At 39.3% G+C, this 16,322-nt stretch overlaps 1 protein-coding gene across 1 annotated transcript; it reads right to left on the minus strand.

Moving 5' to 3' along the window:
• Positions 1-103: 103 nt before the first annotated feature.
• Positions 104-15,988, minus strand: LOC102779716 (ATP-dependent 6-phosphofructokinase, muscle type-like). Its single transcript, XM_087833414.1, has 23 exons — positions 15,732-15,988; positions 13,992-14,276; positions 12,961-13,034; positions 12,736-12,813; positions 11,401-11,590; positions 10,449-10,614; positions 10,233-10,277; positions 9,908-10,016; positions 9,719-9,814; positions 9,535-9,627; positions 8,677-8,802; positions 8,510-8,574; positions 8,138-8,201; positions 7,884-8,030; positions 5,909-5,979; positions 5,734-5,821; positions 5,477-5,629; positions 5,217-5,381; positions 4,928-4,989; positions 3,683-3,794; positions 3,488-3,587; positions 1,347-1,452; positions 104-1,257 (listed from the first exon to the last, which is right to left on the minus strand). The coding sequence occupies exons 2-23, from the start codon at positions 14,080-14,082 to the stop codon at positions 1,116-1,118; spliced, it is 2,343 nt and encodes a 780-aa protein (XP_087689540.1). The 5' UTR covers positions 14,083-14,276; positions 15,732-15,988; the 3' UTR covers positions 104-1,115.
• Between the last annotated feature and the right edge of the window lie 334 nt (positions 15,989-16,322).

Consider the following 16,322-nt stretch of genomic DNA (forward strand, 5'->3'; position numbering starts at 1 on the left):
CAGGGTTCTATAAATCACTCATTTGTTCTTTTCAAGTCTACGTATCATCACAGCAATATGGGAATTTCAGCAAAACCATAAATTAATAAGTGCGTCAAAAGAATAAGTCAGTAAACAAAGCTTTTATTAACATGTTATAACATTTGTTACCAGAAAATTTACCAAAATGTATTAAAAACAAATGAAACAAAACAAAGGCTGCTTCAGTTGTAGTCACAGTTCTTCGTTAAACATAGGTAATCTCTTTTTGTGATGGCTTTTTCCACATACATTTATTTTATGACAAACCCATACAAACAGAGCTTATTCAGAGAATAATATATCTGTGTTTGAACGTGTGCAGAGGATATTTAGGAGCAGCAAAACAGATCGCAATGAGTCCATCTTTAGCTGCACCCAGCTCAAGTATTGTTCAAAATCAGGATAAAGAAAAGGAGGCTGAATGTGTACCGATGGATCACGTTATTATAGCTGGCTGCTTTTACCAGACATCTATGGTTTTCAATTGAGGTTCAAAATTTTCAGGGGCAAGAACCTCTTGGAGTAAAGGAAGTTTTCTAAAGATTTGTGATTGAGGCTTACTAATTCAGATGCATTAGGTGTAATTATATCAGCGCTTCCAGTGAGCTAAAATTCATATGTATAGGTGTAACGGGTACAATTTACTGTGGCTACAAGGAAAAACAAAACAAAAACACTTCTAAATGACGTCTAGATGATCATCAGGTCACACAGTTGCTAAATATGTAAACTTTTAATCACTGTGTTCGCTGTATGGGTTTTGATCAGACACCATTTCCACAATAGAGTGTAAATTAAAAATTAGTCTGCTAGTTTCTCTGGACAGATCACATTAATTGGCATTAATCACCAACAACACAGTGTTTTGGGGGGATTATCAGTCATCTTTAATGGCTTGTTTTCTTCTGCACTGTGTATTCAGGAAAAGCTTTTCAGGATGAGGGCTACAAAGAGGAAGCAAACAATCAGGACAGGAACGATAGCAGCTCTTTTACTGAGGCAGACAGATGGGTAAACAAGAAAACATGAGTTTGTTTATGGAAAAGAACAAAATTCCCCTGTCCAACTGCTTGCTAACAAGGAGCAGATGGCGTCTACTTCTCAAGAAAGCTACTCTTCTTGATCACATGCTCCATGTCGGCGTGTTCAGAGGTGTCCAGTTTGATGTCATATTTAGCCAAGATCTTCATGATGGGCCTGATTTTCAGCCACCACTGTGTCTTAGGGATGCGGCGCCTGCAACAGATGGGAGGGATCATTCACTCAGATGCTTCTTATTGTACTTATATTCTTACAACACGTGAGCTCGAAAATATATATCATACTCAAAATCTGTGTCTTCCTTCAATTCAGCGAGAGGTTGGAAGGTGAGGGCCCTTTTTCTCATTCCCAGCACGCAAGCAGAGTCTGCTGTGTTAGCAAAGATACGACCTAAAAGCCCCAAAGACAAACTGATTAACTAATTCATGATTCACATTGCACATGATTTACTGAAAGGAATATTCATAACATGATTATGTATGAAAAATTTACATTTAGAATGACAAAACATGATGTGGATCTGCTACACGATTGTTGTCGATGTTTGGTTCGGCCACTTGGAAGCTTTTACATATTAGAGCATTGAAAATAAAAACAATCATCTGGTCTTCTGCAGCTTTAAAAACGGCACCCTTTTCAGTTTCTGTGAACAATTTCACAGTTTCATTGTTTATTTAACCAAAACTAAATTAAAAAGCAGAAGCATTGTTTGAAGAACTAAAGCTCACCCCGTTGTGCAGTAGTTTTATGTATCACTGTATCAGTCTTTTTAATGTCCACATATTTATGGAAGCTCTGGACCTTGACTAGACTATTGCACTGCCTTGATTCTTTTCTTTTCCAGCTATTGTGTTGTAGATTAGCTGGTGTGACTGAGATCATTGTCCTGTTGTGCGAGCTAGTTTCAGCCCAGCTTTAGCTGTCACACAGATGGCCTCACATTTAACTGTAGAATACTTCAATAGAGAGGTGCCCTGATCCTGCGGCTGCAAAACAAGCTGAAATCACCACCGTGCTTGACCGCTGACATGAAGTGTCTCTTCTGACCAAACACAGTACTGGGTATTATTAGGGGTGGGGGGAAAAAAATCGATACTGTGTAGTATCGTGATATTTTGTTTGCTAATAATGTATCGATACAGGGACAGCAGAAATCGATATTTTGTTACAAAAAAGATTTTTGTGCTCTGACTTCAGAGCATGTTGATCCTTTTTCTGAGCAAGAATCCTGACATTCCTTCACTGTCCAAATGTGTTTAACTTTTATTTTAATTAAGTTTAAAACTTTTTTATTTAATGTAAAATTATATTTTGTTTTAATTTACTTTCAAATTCTTCAGTTGCTGAAGGGGCTGCATAGTTTTCATAAACTGCATAGTTCAGAATAGCTATAATTGTACCAGATGGTTGCGTTCAGTTAAGTTGGACTAGACTGTAATACAAACCGTTCAGTTTGTCAACAATAAAACTGAAATGAGAGAAAGACTGAGTGTGAGACTTTGATATTAGATAAAATGAATATTGATAAAGTTTACCTTTATGTACAGAATCTGAATATCGCAAAATATTTTAAAAAATTGCAATAATATCGTATCGTGCGTTAAGTATTGTGATAATATCGTATCGTGGGATGTATGGTGATTCCCACCTCTAGGTATTATGGCCAAATATCTCCCTCTTTGGTCATGTCTTTCAAAAGGACATTGTTCTAGGAGTTTTGTGGTTTGTTTAGAAGCAATTTTGCAAATCCAAGTCATCATTTAACGTGCTAACTGAGGTCTATAGAGTCTGAAATGTAGCACTTGAGTTTTTTGCAGTTTCTCTGAGGATTGCATGGTCTGACCTTGGGGTGAATTTGCTGGGACATCCACTCATGGAAATACTGGGAGCTTTTCTGAATGATCTCCACTGGAGAGCAATCCTTCTCACTGTAGAATGATGGACTTATATGGCTTTATCTGACTGATGGGCAGCAGCAGTTGCTCCTCTAACAGCTCTGCTGATGTCTTTCCTCCTTGGCGTCATGTTAACACACTATTGAATGCTGCAGAGCAGAAAACTGCCAAAAGCTCTCCTTTTATAGTGCTCACACTTAAAGATGATCAATTAATCAAGTGCAAGATTGGCAGCAACTGGCTGCTATTTACCTTCTTTTTCACACATTTGTCAAATAAATCCCAAGATGATGTAACAGGTCATGAGTTGCTGTTTATCGTATGTTTTATTAACCTAATTTTAAGGCCTGCTGAGGGCTAGATTAGTTTTATTAAATTTTGATATGTGTACTTTTTCTTTGCTATGACTTTACAACATGAAATTAACTCTACATATAAATATATAAGATTCAAGAAACTTTACTTCAAAACTTTAAACAACGGCATATTTCATCATATATAACACAGAGTTTGGCTTTAAGTGCACATACCATGCCTATAGCACTCCTTCAGTTTGTCAGTAAGCCACAGAACTGCCTTGGCACCCATCTTTGTGCCGAAGTTTCTGTCGAAGGGTGTAGGAGTGCCGCCCTGCAGTTGGTAGAGGACACGCAGTTAGAATAAATCACAGAAAAATGAGGAGCAAACCAATTATTGCGTTCGGACATTTCCCCTCATGAACACACCTGCTGCATGTGTCCGAGGACATTCTTACGGCAGTCAAAGACGCCTTTTCCCTCCTCTGAGTACAGGTTGAAGATGAAATCAGTCGTGTAGTTGGAATTGCAGCTTTCATTCCTTTTGAACAATGAACAGTAAATTATTCTGCTGTTGCCTGAAAATAAATGGACTTTTATCTGGTTTCAGAGCATGAATTATGGGTCCTGTTCACAGCAGACATTGTAAAGGTGCAATAATGGCTCATTTGAATTCAACTGTGACCATGAGCCAATCAAACTAGAGCAGATATATGAAATTCAGCTTTTACTAGTTTTATTATTTTAACCGTGACTTTCCTATTTTGACATGTGAAAATGCTTTCAGTTAAAATGGCCTGTTGTATAAAAGAACTTGTCTCCTGGGTTCTTGTTGTTTTGAATATCCTGAGTTTTTGGTGTTTGTACTACAGAAAATGGAAGCTCATACTGTGAATTTGTGATTGATGCTCTGCTAAATCAGTAATTCACAATGACTAGAGGGTTACAACTAGGGATGCACCGATACCGATACTGGTATCGGGGCCAATACTGTAAAATGTGTGTGTACTCATACTCGTAAAAGTTAACCGATACTAACTTATTTCATTAATCAGAGGGTGGCTTGTCATTTCTGTTGTAGTTTTTTAGATCGGCCACTAGGGGGCCAATTATTATTTTATTTTATAATAATTATTTTGTTTGTTTGTTTACAATATGGACACTCTGCAATAATTTAAAAGTTTAATTTATTCGCAAACCTAATTTGTATTTATTTTATTCCAAACAGAAGTGTTTATTTATTATTCTGAAAGCTCGAGACAGTGCCAATAGTTCAGTGATATTTTGTAAAATTACAATGTGGAGACTCTGCAATAATTTAACAGAAGTGCTTATTTTTCACTTGAAATTTTTTTGTGGTCATTTTTATTAAGATTTTATTTTTTATCGGTAGGGAATATAATAAAACCTGTCTTCCAATTAATTGCATTTGTGTGTGTGTGTGTGTGTGTGGTAGAAGTATCGTTTTTTGTACTCTGTATCGGCAAGTACTCAGATCCAAGTATCGGTATCATATCGGTTTGAAAAAATTGGTATCGTTGCATCCCTAGTTACAACAACTGGATATTCCGAAGATTTACTCAGTAGCAGGTAACCAGATTACTGGTTTTATACCAGGTATTTACCTTCTTCCTGTTGCACTTCATTTCTTTTCCCTGCCAGAACAAAACCTACCTGAGAATCAGACCTCTCTTCACTGTTGTCTTCATCTTCTCCACCATGTGCTGGACGTTCGTCTGTGAGCAAAAGTTCACCTAATTACTTTTCAGACTCCATAAACTTTAAAGACAGAAAACTGAAACCAAAAGAGTCCAACACAACGAATTCATTATGTTTCTGTCCTCAGGAAGAAACTGCCCTCTTAAGACAGTCACTTCAAGCAATGAACTCTGGCTTTCTTTTGGAGCCACAAACACTCAAAACTTGATGGCCATGCCCTCTTCTTCACCGACTTTCAGCTCACCTCCAGATCTTTAATGTCGAATTTTTCCTCAAAGATGTAAGCGGCATCAGCCCCAGCAGCCAGACCTGCCATGGTGGCTAAGTAGCCACAGTATCCACCCATAGTCTCAACGATAAACACGCGGCGCTTGGTGCCTGCTGCAGACTGCTTGATCCTGTCACAGGTCTGCAGAGAAACAAACCAGAAAGTAAAAGATAAACTGCTTCCTTTTTAATTTATGTTTGTGCATGTGCGTATATATTTGCTGTTCAGCCACTAACGGAGGTGATGGTGTTCAGGGCAGTGTCGGCGCCGATGCTAAAGTCAGAGCCAGGGACGTTGTTGGATACGGTGGCAGGGATAACCACAATGGGAATGCACATTTCCTCATATTTCTCCCTAGCCTGCACCAGCTCGAGGCCTCCAACATACGCCTGCAGCACAAGAGGAGATGCAGATTCATTTTTTTCTGTGCTTCTAGTTTCAGGAACTTCTGCTCACTTTGAATGAGCAGAAGAGAAACAAAGCCACTTCTTACCTCAAAGCCGCCAATGATCACCAAAGCGTGGATGTTGAATTTGGCGATGTTCTGGCTGATCTCCTCCAACCTTTTGCCTGGAAGAGTTCTTCGGGAAGCCACGAAAAAATACAGGATACATGTTTATTTTCCAAATAAAAAAATCAAAGAAATAAATAAAAATGCATATTTTTACCTCTTGGTGCCCAACATTGAACCTCCTTTTCCAGTCCAGCCACTCACAGAAGTCCAGATAATGGGCTCGATCTGTAGTGAACAGGAAGATCTAACTGAGATTATATAATAAAAGTAAAACACTTATAACTATTGGAAGACAAAGTACAGTACTCACACATGAAAGCAATGACTTACATGCTTTCAAATAATTCAAGTATCTGCATTTGACCCCACCCAATAAAAACAGAAGAGAAGCAGAGGTCTTTTATTTTGAAAGGCTCGTTTTTTATTTTTTTCTTTACATGACACATAGATGCAAAAAGGGGAATAGCTCCAATTTCATGGGTACAGGGGCTTTTATATTGCTCCCAATATAAATTCCGAGCTAATCAACTGAACAACAACTGAACCAACTAATGCCACACACGTGCACACACACACACTGATTACTGAGTCCAGTCAACAACTTCACCACAGCAACTTCTCTCTCTCTCTGATGCTACAAGCAAGGACACCGGTTGTTAACAGAGATGGGCTGTAACGCGTTACTGTAATCTGATTACTTTTTAAAGTAACGCGTAAAGTAAGGGATTACTATCGCAAAAACGGTAATTAGATTACCGTTACTTTCCTGTAGGAACGCTGCGTTACTAAAACCGTGATTTTTTTGCGAGAATGTCTCATGACAGTGACGTAAGCGAGTGCGACGTTGGTGACGACAGCTGTGTGCAGATCAACAATGGATCATATATCGAGTACGGCGTTTAAAGCGTGGAAGTACTGACCTTACTTTGAGTTTGATTCCATAAAAAGTGACAAAAACATTAGTGTCCGTTGTGCGTGGAAAGAAAACTTATTTTTACAGCGAAAAAAACCCCTAAACAAGCACCGAGTGCGCAACGACGTAATGGGAAATTCACAGAGAAACTCGCGGATTCTTCCATTGACCGCTGCGGCACACCTGCACCAGGATAAACCTCCGCCTATACCACTCCTGCTTTACAGGTGAAAATAGAGCAACAGGACCGCTAGTCTTTGACTTTATTTATTTTCTGCTGTGTTTTACTTGCATCTATTTGAAAGACTGAGTGTAAACACACAACATATTTTATTTTATGTGCTGGAATGTGCAGAAAATAGGTTTAAATATTAAACTAATTCTTCAAGTCAGAGAATGTTGCATATAATTTAATTTTTACTTGATGCATAAAGTTAAAAGATTAAAACTAATAAAACAAGTTTTAAAAAGAGACTTTTCCATTTGATTACATTTTGTATGATGATTATGCAGAAAAAGTAGAATTGGGCTGAAAGATCTATCGCTTTATCACCTATTCAGGTTGTAAATCGTGTTTTTAAAAAGTAACTAAGTAACTAAGTAATTAATTACTTTGGAAAATAAGTAATCATAAAGTAATGGGATTACTTTTCTGGGGAAGTAATCAGTAATTAGTTACTGATTACTTTTTTCAAGTAACTTGACCAACACCGGTTGTTAATAACAGCAGTTAACAACAATGTAGGGATATTTTTTAAAATCCTTCTCCTCACATATATAATCAGGCCCCATAATTATCCTACAAGAGCACTTTCTTCTCAGACTGGGGGCTTATTTGTTATTCTTGGAGTATTTAAAAGTAGAAGTGGAGGCAGAGCCCTTAGTTTTCATCCTTCTTCTGTGGAACCACCTCCCAGTTTGGTGCTCATTAAAGTACAGATTCTTCTAACATGTGTTTTCAGTGCTTTGTTAGCCTTTTTATGTCTTGCATGTTTGTCGCCATTCATACTTAATATCTTGCCATTGTGACCACCACGTGCGATAACATAACAGTTGTCGTCGCTGTTTGATGGATGTGTTATGCTCACATTTTTTGATCTGACAGGGAACAAAACACAGTTCTAGTCTTCGTAACCGAAGTAGGAAGAAGATTCTTGCATGTGTGACACTGGTTCTCTGGTTTAAAAGGATAACAGATTACCAAAAAAATTATTACCTGTCCTTGAGCCAGACCGTCGAAACCTTCATGGACTGCCAGCATGGAGTGACCCTGGATGATGCCCATCCTCACCGCTGCACGCACGGCAGCGTTCATACCAGCACAGGGGGCGCCGATATTCATAATGGCCACATTGATGTTACTCTGCCAGCGACAGATGGACACAATGAGACAGCTGAAGGTCCTTTAATATGATTCAGTAACAACAGGGAGTCAGGAGGAGTCTGGTTTAGAAGGTGAAGGTCGCTCACCTTAGTATCTGGAGGATTGATGTGAGCCAGCATCTTGTACGTATTCCAGTTGTTTTCAAAACTCCTACACATCATAAAGGAGGGTTAAAAATACGGCTCAGCTGTTAGACTTTTACAGTGTTTAGTCAGAATAAACAATATAAAATTATTATAGTCAGTATTTTAATGATTTTTCCTTTGTGTTATTAGGCATTACTTAATATTTAAATGGTATTGCAAGTTTTACTTTAAAATGTTTTTTAATTGATTGCATGTGCCATCTAATGTCTAATTTGTTCAGCCCACAGAGCAGATGACACTGGCAGAGCCTGAAGCTGCACAATTCAGGCTCCATAGTTATGCAAAGTTAGTCGATCTCTGTGAAACACGTACTTTCCTCTGAGATTGATGGCATCGTCAAATCTGCCCTGAGCCATGGCAGCACTCACTTCTTTTGTCTGTAAAGCGTAAAGTCATTGTAGTGTTAGTGGATATCCTTCAGAACAGACAAAGCAATGCACTAATCATCTTTTTCCTTGGGTGAAAATACTCTGACGTACCACTTGCACGCACTCCATGAGCGGCAATCTGACGGCTTGATTCCCCGACAGGGTGACCACACAGGCGGGAGTGTCCGGGGTGGCCTCCAGCAATGCCATCACCGCCTCCACTCCCATCCTGCTGCCCTAGAGGAAACCAACAGAGCCAGTTCACCAGAGGGTGTACTACGACGCAAGTTCAACACAGCTAGGCTTTCTTTCCGTTAGCTTTCTTGACCCAGTTCAGGCTTCGTTCATGCTCATCTAATAAAAACAGGTGTTTCACGGATTATATGACTCTTCTTCTGTATAAAATGATCCCTATGAGCGTCACCTACTCCACACAGATGTTATCAGATGATGATAATGAAATGGTGACTACAAATCTATAAAGATAAAAAGATAAAATATTACAGTAAAATGTAAACACGCTGTTACAAATAAGACAGGAAATTAATGTTGCAGAAAACTGTTAATGTGGTGATTTAATGCACAGAGGAGTAAAATAATTCAAGTTTCTTTTATTGCAGACTGCACCCTCTGTACAGCTTGTACATATAAAACATGTTCTCCTAGCAGAGACTCTATATCCTGCTTTATATGCTGTAAATAAAAGAAATGTATTAAAAATGTTGCATTTCCAGCGGATTTTAAACCTTCTCCAGACCAGGTTACGTGTTCAAGGTAAGTTACCATGGCGATTTAGCCATTTAAAAGCTACTTTTTTAAAGGAAACTCAGACTTTTAGCTCACTATGGTTTACTACTCCATTCATTCTTACTTCATAGTACACTCCTCAGGAGTCAGGAGCCTCAGTAGAGGCAGAAGTAGAGCTGTGTACTGTGTGGATTCTACTCTGCGTTTTACTGGGACACTCACCAGGATTCTGTCGAAGGCAGAGGGTGTTCCTCCTCTCTGCACGTGTCCAAGAACAGTGGTGCGGGTATCAAAGCCGAGTCTGTCAGTTACCAACTGGACACAAACAAATCCAGCTCTTTGTTCAGTACACTGTCAGCATAGCTTACAATCATACTCGCACAATAGTAAGAACCATACAGCTTACCTTTTTGATCTGGTCAGATGTAATCGGTTTGCCATCCTTGCACATGGCGCCCTCGGCCACAATGATCACATTTAGTCGAGATCCACGGGCTCTTTGCTAAAGTAAAAAAAAGAAATAATAACAGAGATAAAAGTACAAATATGCATGCAAAGAGAGGATGTGGGTATCTTCAAATGAAGAAACACTTACGTCTGACAGCCTCCTGCACAAGTGGTTCTCCCAGCCATCATCTGGCGGCATCTCGGGAATGAACACCCAGTCAGCTCCACAGGCGAGAGCCGTCACCAGCGCCAGGTAACTGCACGCATGTGTGCAAACACAAACAGTTAACCAGCCTGATTCATAGACTTAGCCACAGGAACATGTTTTTTCAGCTAATAAGAAGACTGTAACTGGAGAGAGTTCGTTATGTTATGCACTGTAACTACTTGCTGCAAACATGAATGAGAATAAATAATCACGCAAATATAATAGTCTCTCAGTCTAATGACACACACACAGACAGAGTACTGACCCACAGTGTCTGCCCATCACTTCCAGGATAAACGTCCTCTGGTGGCTGTGGAGTTTGAAAAAAATGAATATGCAGAATCAGTATATCCACTATAAACTGACAGGCATAAGAAAGACGATACGTCCATGTTTTTTCTAGAGTTTTCTACCTGTACATATGTGCAAACTATTCATTTGGTTTACAGATTCACTTTTTGAATGCACAGTGGGGTCTGACCTCTGTGCAGTCGTGGTGATGGCATCCACCACCTCAATGATGCGGTGCAGTGCCGAGTCAGTACCGATGGTCATGTCAGTGCCGCAGAAGTCATTGTCGATTGAGCCGACCATGCCAACAATATTGAGGTGGGATGATTTATTAGCTTCTTCCTCAGTGATCTTACCTGCAGACATAAAACATAATCTGATGATACAAACATTGGTTTGTTTTTATCCCCATTTTTAATTTTCATGGTTTTCATTAGGCGAATGAAGCTATGTTTAGCGCCGTTTGTCCAAGACAAATTTCCAAGTGGAACAATAAAGTTTATTCTTATCTTTCTTTCTTGCAGCCTCAGACACACAGGCCTAGAGACTGGTTGTCAACCCCTTGATATCTACTGGTTGCTAGGGTGAAATGCTTATTGCCCTTTGCTAACCACATAGTGAGTGGAAAAAAATGTAAAATTCAGTTATTTGACCACTAAAAAAATAACAGAATTTTTTTAAATTATTTTTTGTTTTTTAATTTTTATTATTTTTTAAATTTAATTTAATTTAATTTAATTTAATTTAATTTAATTTAATTTTTTTTTTTTGCTCACGGTGCACCATGTAAAACCGGTTAAAACCAATAAATAAATGTTTAAAAAAAAAATTCTGTTATTTAGCCCTTACTGGAGCTTGTATGAGTTGTGTGACTGAGGCTTTAACTTATAAATTTAAACTTTATGCAGCATTTTGGAAACGTTCCCAAATTTAGTTTTTAGTGGTCAAAACAAAGCACACCACTGTATATTCCTAGTGAATGCACATGCTTTTCATTATTTCCCCTACCCCATCTTTTTGTGATGAATTAGAAGCTAATCTTGGAAGAGAGACGAGGACAGACAGATTTTGTCAGACACAAAAAGACGACGCTGAAAGATTTGACAGATTTATGATTCTCGCAGCCTCGTTTGTCTCTTTACCTGCTCGGACCAGATCAACCAGCAGCCCGCTCCACTCGGTCCTGAACGCGTTGGCTCCCGTCAGACTGCCGTCTCCACCGATTACACACAGGTTGGTGATGCCCAGCTTCACCAGGTTGCAGGCGGCCTTCATACGACCGTCTCTGCTTCTGAAGTCCTTGCAGCGAGCGCTGCCGATGACAGTGCCACCCTAACACAGGAAGAGGAGAAGCTTTTATAACTGGCTTTGAACATTAATGCAGCATTGACAGACACCCAACAGTGTTTTCCATTACAGTTAGATATCATCAGGTCAGCTTTATAACAGCTCATTAGGGCCTGGATTCCCATGGAGTGAGGTTGCATCACGAGTAAAGACGATATCTTAGAAATCTGCCGCAGCCTCTGCTATCATTCACACACACTTCATAAATGTCAGTGTGTCACTCCATAAATGTCAGTGTGTCACTCCATAAATGTCAGTGTGTCACTCCTTGCCAGACTGCTGTATTTAGACAAATAACTTCAGTATTACCACGATCCTTAAATCACAGGGCAGAGTCACTTGTTTAATGTCATCACTCAGTTGTGATATCAGAAGCATTTACAGAAGCATCCATTTGTTACCACAAACCCACTTCCATAGAAGTTGCGATGCTGCAAAAAAGGTAAATAAAAACAGAATCCACTGATTAGAAAATCTCATAAATGCATATTTTATTCACAATAGAACACAGAAAATATATCAGATGTTTAAACTGGGAAATTTTTATATTTTAAGAAAAATATTAGCTCATGTTGAATTTGATGACAGCAAAGCATGTCAGAAAAGTTGGGACAGGATCAAGTTTACCACTGTGTGGCATTCCCGCTTTAACAACAGTCTGCAAACATCTGGGAACTGAGGAGACCAGCTGGGGAACCTCTGGGAGAGGAAAGTTGTCCCGCTCTTGTCTGACATAGGATTCTAGCTGCTGGAACATTTTTCCACAATTTGTAGATGCAGTGTTTTGCAGATTAGGAGACAAACTCCCTCCTTCATTTTTTTAGGTATTTATTTGCTTCCTTTTGTTATCGGCATAAACATTGATTGTAATGAGAAACTCAACTTAGGAGCCTAAAAACTGACAAAAGATGAACTGATCAGAACGAATTTTGGCCTGTTAATTGTTGATTTCTTTGTCAAGGGTGACTCTTTAAATATTAATCCTTAACGTAGAAATAAAGCAGAATTATTCAAATGTAATTTGTAAAATAGGTGAACTGAGCCTACAATATATATTAAAAAAGGCATTTTTAATAGTCTTCCCCATGGTACAATAAATACGGGTCTTCATTCAGCTGTATTTCACTCACCAGCTGAAGCATCATAGACACACTCTCCCATGTAGCGAGACAAATGTTTTCTCCTCCATCCACCAGGCCCTGGTAGCCCTACAACACATGACAACATACACCGTCAGGCCTGAGCTGATGGCTTCTGTCATGACTTTAACAGGAAACTCTCTCCTATGTGTCTCCATCTTATATTTAATTGCTGCATTCTGATGCCGACATGTCACCTGTACGCCGCTCAAATACCTCGTGGACAAAGTAGACTTTGGCTCCAGTGTAGATGCCGACTCTGACTGTGGCTCTCACGGCTGCATTCATGCCTAAAAACACACAAATGATCTGATCTGTGATGACTGAACATTTCAAACTTTCTATCAAATATCACCCGAACACCGTCGGGCCTTATCTTAACCTTTAAGTGACTTCGTGTGCGCATAGGCACATGTCAAGCCAAAAATAGCCATAAGGGAAAAGTGCATCTTGTGCATAATCTTGGCCCTTGAAGTTCGGCACACTAAAGGCCACTGCGGGACTTTGTGTTGTAGCTGACTGGCATGTTGCAGCTCTTGTTTCAATAGACAGCAGCTGTGGTTGGGGGTGTTTCTCTTGTCCATACCAGAAAAAGGTCACTGCCACTAAGATTAGCTCCAAATATGTAAAATAAAGGAACACACAAGGGGAAGAAGAGGCGGATAAAGCTCCAGAAGGATTCACAGGAGAAACAAAACAAAAAATAGAGAGAAAGAGAAAAGTTAGTATTTAGTGTTTCATATTCACTGTGATCCTCAAGTAGTCCACATTATTATACTTGAATAAAAGCAATGATAATAACACCTTGAACTTGAACCTTTAAACAATCTGAGTTCATCAGTTTTAACCCCCACCACACTTCTTCTCTGAGACATTACGAGCAGTGTAACATTAGGCATTGATGGTGGAGTTAGTCCAAGATGTAATCCTCCTATCATGTGCTGGACTTCAAATGGGACTTGCAGCCAAAAGTCCGTCAGCCTCTGACAGCTGTCATTCAGCACTGGAAAAAAGGTTGCTAGCCCTTTATATTCTCTGGCTTCTGATCTTATTTAAAATGCTGTGCAGTGAGAGCATAAAATGATACTCTATTAGCATCCACGAGACAAAGAGAAACTAGCTTCAACAGCTTGCTGGGATTCAGTGATCAGACGCATCAGGAGAAGATGCCGTCTGATCGTTTTTCCACCCTCCACTGAGAATCATTTTATGCTCAAAATAAAGCAAAGCCTCATTCCTCTGCTTACCCTGAGCGTCTCCTCCTGACGTCAGCACGGCGATGGATCGTCCGACCCCCATCTCCGTGGGGTCCACGGTTGGTTGGAGGTCCTTAGACATGTTTCCAGAGGGACCGGGCAGACAGGTGGCTTTGATGAGAGGGGGGGAGAAAAGTACAGAGTGCTCTTCCTTCACTGTCTTCTCATGGGAGCCCGAGTAAATCCACTGGTTTTATAGACTACTGTTCCTGATCCTGCCCCCTCCCACCGCTCACTCACACAGCTCGACTAAATATAATCGGGTGCAGGGATCACCTGCAATAAACAGCAAGACAGAGAAAAACATTGCACGTGGCAGGAAACGGTTTGACTACATAAAATAAAAAAGTACCCAGACACCTACTTAATTGCTCAATCCAAAATACTACCAACCTGTTTTAATTTGACTAGCTAAGCTGGAAGACACACCCAGGCCTGACTGGTAACAGCCCTGTTCAGTAAACAGACAGGGATCTCTGGGTGACTGGGGGAATTTTTATTTAAAATAATCAGTCTATGAAAGGTTACAAAGACATTTGTAAGGCACTGAGTCCCTCCACATGTCCACAGTAAGAGGCATTAGGGCCCCTCCATCTAAGATCATCATGGGCCTCCTGCTCGCCCATCTCTGATGAGCCTAAAACGTTATGGTCCAAAGTTTGAATACATATATCACTCAATGTTTAAACATAAATATCTCAAAAATCATTTAAGATGAAAGCCTGAAATTTTAACTGATTTGTATAATAAAAGTGAATCAGGATTCATGTTCAAACATTACCTCAGATTTAATTGTGCAAAAACAAAAGGAGTCCTGAAATGTATACAAAGCTAAACCTTAAAAGGAAATATTATAAAGGTTCAAATTTATGAGAAAAAAAATCATTTTAAGACAAATCATAGGTGTGTGAGCAGAAAATGACCTAAAAATCTGAATATTTGAGACAGACTAACCCATTGTCTACAAACAGCAGGCAAAGTTACCAAAGTTCCCCCAAAAGCAAGATAACAACTTCCTTTAAGTGACCATCAAGGGGCCCCTCAGGCCTCTCTCACCTTAGGGAAGGTCTGTGTTTATGACTCTGCAGCAGGAAGAAAACCACTGCCAGCTATCTGACTTTATGACTCAGTACACTTTTGAGTGTTTGGAGGACGTGGGGGGTCTCGACCCCCACCAAACACAGAATCCCCCAAAAGAAAACATGCATGGAGGTGGAGGTTATCCGTCGTGGGGGTGCTTTGCTGCTTCTATTCAACATGCCACGTTGAGGGAAACATGTGGGTCGTCAATAGACAATAGACCCAACCCCATGAGTAAATGCCTCAGGGATGAAACTGTTTAGGAATAAAATCAGAGTTTCTGACTGGTCCAATACAAGTGTGGACATGAAACACACGCAAACACAAGAAGTAGCCCATGCTTGCAAATTCTCCAAACAGCTTTTCTGCACAGTGAGACAGCATGGTCACAGATCTCATGCCATCTCACGTTATGCTTAGTTGCACCTGATGCTTATTAAACTACTTGATTTTTGATGACTTTAGTTTTTGCTTTAAAAAAAAAACAAAAAAAACTAAAAATAAATAAATAGAAAATACGCACATCATTCATTTCTCATCAGTTTTCTCAAAAGCATCTATATAACAGAAAAGCTCTTCAAATAAAGCCTCGCTAAACTGTAAAGGCATAAAAGCTTTTTCCCAAACCCGACAAAACATTAATCAGAATACCTGTGGAGAAGTTAGTTTCAGAATAAAAGCGGTCTGGTCCGATGTCACGTTCGCGCAGCTCGCTTTTTGTTTCCTGAGAGCCAAAAATGGAAAAAGGGAGAAAAAAAAGAAAAAGAGAGAGTTTTTTGTTTTTTTTTTCGTTTTAAAGCGAGAAGGAAAATTCAGCGCCGGCTTTTGTCTTTGTCGTCAGTAACGACAAACCGAAAACAAGAAATCAAAATTATCAAAAAAGACCAATTTGTGTTTTGGGGGTATTTGTTTTTTGCTTAGAAGAATGGAAAAAAGAATAAAAATGGAAGGAACGTGACCCGGAAGTAGAAGTCTATACCTCAAATAAAAGCACACGGGTTAGAATTTGCTTTCAGGTAAACAAAGATTTTATTTATTTTTGGGTTTTTTTTTTTAACTTATATATATAAAAAAGTTGTCTTTTAGCAAAACGTTTCAAATATGCTTTTATTTATTTATGCAGCATGATTTAAAAGCATAATTATATTAGCTGCGGCTGTGGAGCGATGACCCTCAATTGGTATTGATATTGGAGTGGCAAGAGTGCCAAAATTAAATAACAAAAATACATCGTAGAAAACA

The sequence above is a fragment of the Neolamprologus brichardi genome, chromosome 20 (assembly GCF_056152115.1).
Source record: "Neolamprologus brichardi isolate AB-2024 chromosome 20, ASM5615211v1, whole genome shotgun sequence".
In the NCBI taxonomy this organism is placed as follows: Eukaryota; Metazoa; Chordata; class Actinopteri; order Cichliformes; family Cichlidae; genus Neolamprologus; species Neolamprologus brichardi.